Raw genomic sequence first — 4,119 nt, forward strand, 5'->3', positions numbered from 1 at the left:
AAAAATTACAAATTTTAATATAATTAAAAAAATGAAATAAAAACTAAAGGATAAATTAAAACTTTAAAACATAATCATTCATATTTCTCATTCGTTTCTTATTAACCCTACGATTTTACCTTGTCGCCCGACATTTTCCTTCTACTTTCACTTGACATTTTATCTTGCAGCCCAAGATTTTCTTGTTGCCGCACTTGACATTTTCCATCTGTAATTTGTTGTGATTCGGATTTACCATCGACCGGGGGCCTGAGACATTTGGAGCTGCAATTTTCATTTTGTGACTTGGAGCTGCGATTTTCATTTGTGACATGAAGCCACCAGATTGCATCTGCGATTTATTATTTAGTACGTTTTGAGAAATTTACTAGTATTTCACTTCTTTCTATGTTTACTTTTAGCTTAGTAATTCTATGGCTATTTTAGACTTCAACATAATGTCATTGTCATATAATGAATTTACTTTCGATGTGCATTATGTAATTTCAAGTGTCAAATGATTAATTTAATTTAGATGTACCTTTCATAATATTAATGCCCATTGCCAAATGATGAATTTAGATGGAACATTGCATATGCCAAATGATGGATTCAATTTAATAATTTACTTTTAGATCTATAATTTTAAATTGATGATTGCATAAATGTCAAATGATAATTGTGATTCATAATAGTCTAATACGAAATTATGGTCATATTTAGATGTACATTTCAAAGTTATTAAGATTTACTATTTACTAAATTAGTTATTGACATATTGTTGGGATTATTTTTTATTTTTTATTTATTAAATTTTTAATAATTTAATAAATTTAATGACTGTGACGTCTCCCCGTTTCCCCATAATTTCCCTAAATTTTGGGTTTTCATATATACATCCCCTTGTGCGTATCCCCACTCCCACGTTTCCCCATCCCGAAAACTCGATGGAACATTGGAGAAACTTGCGTTCAAAAATGCACAACATGAAATATTTAAAATAGTAAAAGATATGACTGTGGACCTTTCTTTCAAGTAGGTTTAAAATATTAAATAGCATGAATATTGAAGCTTAAAAATATTAAAACTTGCTTTCTTGGAATATTGGAGTTAAGGAAGTGAAGTAAGAATTCTCCCTTTTTTATTTTTTAATATATTTTAGCAAAATTTAAGGAGAAGAGAGAATTAGTGGGCTGTTTTGAAGGGAAAATATTTATGGGAGGACTATTTTAAATGCATTTTCTTTTATGTAGCTAAATTGTTATGTGCAAATATATTTTTTATTGAAAAAGGTATTTTATATATTCTCACAAGTAGTTTAAAAAAGGTTATATTACCTTTTCGCTCTCATTATGAGATATTATACTAATTGAGAAACAATTGTAAGAGATGAACTATTGATGAAATATTGTTTAATATTTGAGCTTCTTACCTCTTCATTGTACTCAGACATTAATAAAAATCATATTTTGTGGTGGTGCTTGAGTCTCCTTTTTTTGGGGGGACATTGGCTCTTGTCCCGAGATAAAGTGGGACACATTGTGTTCTTTTGTGCATTTTATCTCTTTTTCTCTCTCTTACTCTCCTCATGGCGACAAGCACTATTGTGTTGCCTAAACTTGTTGGCACAAACTATTTTTATTGGAGAAAATGCATGCAACCTATATTCATCACTAAAGATTTATGGGAACCTGTAACTAATGGATATACTATGCCTTCTCCTGATGAATTCAAAGCATTAAGTGATGATGAAAATAAATCTCTTAAGGAACTTATTAAGAAGGATAATGAAGCACTTTCACTTATAGGAAGCGTTGTTGAAGAATCTATATTTCCAAGAATCAGTGGTGTAGTATCATCCAAAGAAGCATGGGATATTTTAAAGAACACATATGAAGGTGTGGTTGTAGCTAAATTGCAAACATTAATGAGGAATTTTGAAAATTGCCATATGCAAAGTAATGAATTCATTCATGATTACATCACAAAAATGCAAGATCTTGTTAATCAGATGAGGTCATTAGGTGAAGATGTTCCAGAAAGAAAGCTAATTGAGAAGATTTTAAGAAGTGTTCTTCCTAAGTTTCAGATGGTCACCACCAATATTATGGCATCCAAAGACTTAAATGCAAATCAAATTTATTAATTAAGTAGATTCTTATTAATTGTTGAAGAAAATCAACCATCTGAGCAAGTGGAACATGCATTCTATGCAAAGCATAGAGGAAGAGGAAGGAGCAGGGGTTAATATCATAATTAGAATCAAAATAGAAATCAACAGAGTTCACAAGGGAATGCAAATCCTTCGAGAGGCAGAGGAAGGATCACAATCAGTTCAGACGAAGAGGAAGAGATGGATCTCGTGGAAGAGGACAAGGAAGAGATGGAGGTAGAAATGGAGGAAGAGGTGGGGGACCACAATGTTATTATTACCAAAAATTTGGAGATTTTGAAATAGATTGTTATGGAAAAATGCAAGATATGGAGCATAAGGGTGCCAATACAGTTGTTGAAGAAATTAGGAATGAGAAGTTATTCATCTCAAGTTTGATGGCACATAGTCAAGAAAGAGAAGCATGGTATATTGATTTGGGATGTTTAACTCATATGACATCCCAAGAGGAGTTGTTTACCAAAATTAATGGCAATTATTTTGGTAAAGTCATATTTGGTGATGATAGTGTTTCTGAAGTGAAAGGGAAAGGCACAATTGTAATACTAGCATTGCAAGGAAAGAAGAAGTTAATTGAGGATACTTTGTTAACACCAACATTGAAGAAAAACCTAATTTCTATAGGACAGATGATGGAGCAACGCTATGAGTTAGTGTTTGATAATAAATAATTCTTAATAATGGGTAAGTTGAATCAAAATGCAATTGTAGCAAGAGGCGAAATGACTGAAGACATAATTTTCAAGCTCTCCTTTGATTCTAGTAATTCATAGAGTTTGAAAGCAACAGAAGAAGCAAATAGTAAGCTTTGTCACTTAAGGATGAGACATCTGAATTTTCAGAGTTTGGTTTTGTTGAGAAAGAAAAACGTGGTGAATGGTATTCCTTATATTAAGTTGGATGATGAAGTATGTGAAGGGTGTGTTTTTGGGAAACAACACATGGAAAGTTTCTTAGATAGAACATGGAAGGCTAGGGATCATCTAGCATTGGCGCATTCATATATGTGTAGTACAATGGAGATTGTGTCTTTTGGAAAGGCGCATTATTTTCTCACTTTCATTGATGATTATTCTAGGAAGACATGGGTGTTTTTTTTGCAAGAGAAGCATGATGATATGAATGGAAAATGGCATCAACCCATGGTATTCATTCACCCATGTTATTCATCCACCCATGAAATTTACCATGGTATTGTAAGTGGCATCCACCCATGGTATTGTAAGTAACATCCACCCATGGTATTTTCCCATGGTATTGTGACATCCGCCCATGGTATTCATTCACCCATGGAATTGACTCGTAGTATTGTGACATCCACCATGGTATTCATTCACCCATGGAATTGACCCGTGGTATTGTAACTGAAAAACACTTTAAGTAACAAGTTTTGTAAAAGGACAGATTATCCACCACAATGTAGTCATTACAAGTATTATTTGCTTTAATAAAAAAAAAATATTTGTGGTTTTGTTTATTGGGCATTCTACTCTTTTTCTTCTGGCAATTTCAATTTTTCAAATCTTGGGGTCTATAGTGGCCAATCTAGGGTGCTAGATTAGACTAGATTTAATATCAACCAAGGTAGGTAAACTTAGAGGCACGTGTCTAAAGTCTATAGACCTACAAGGATCTCATCTACCTAACTAAGTGTTTACTGTGACAGGCTACAGCACTCCTTTACATGAGGTTGAAATATGTTTCCTCTCACACCTTAACACTCAGATCATCTAATTTATCTAACTGTTCTAAAGAAGCAGCGTGTTGCTAGACTGAGTTTTCAACCCTCCTACAAGGATATTATCCACAAAATCTCTTTCCAGCTAACACACTAAGCATTCGTGAAAATCAAAAGCTCTTTTAAGCACACTAAAATTTTAAATGCATGAAAATAGAGTCCACAGAGATACTTCGGAATCTAATGATCGATCAAATCTTTTACAAGATATTGTTCAATGATCTAGCAA

General features: G+C 32.9%; 1 protein-coding gene across 1 annotated transcript; it reads left to right on the plus strand.

Moving 5' to 3' along the window:
• Positions 1 to 1,690: 1,690 nt before the first annotated feature.
• On the plus strand, positions 1,691 to 2,125 carry LOC149244946 (uncharacterized). The gene has a single exon (XM_089436871.1). It carries the CDS (start codon positions 1,691 to 1,693, stop codon positions 2,123 to 2,125), a length of 435 nt encoding a protein of 144 aa, XP_089292997.1.
• The last annotated feature ends 1,994 nt before the right edge of the window (positions 2,126 to 4,119 follow it).

Source organism: Pinus tabuliformis, chromosome 7 (genome assembly GCF_031772625.1).
Source record: "Pinus tabuliformis cultivar Carrire ecotype Pingquan chromosome 7, CPIR1, whole genome shotgun sequence".
NCBI lineage: Eukaryota > Viridiplantae > Streptophyta > Pinopsida > Pinales > Pinaceae > Pinus > Pinus tabuliformis.

Bases quoted from the DNA above. Each gene is read 5' to 3' on its own strand.
- LOC149244946 (XM_089436871.1), top strand. From the start codon at position 1,691: ATGCCTTCTCCTGATGAATTCAAAGCATTAAGTGATGATGAAAATAAA.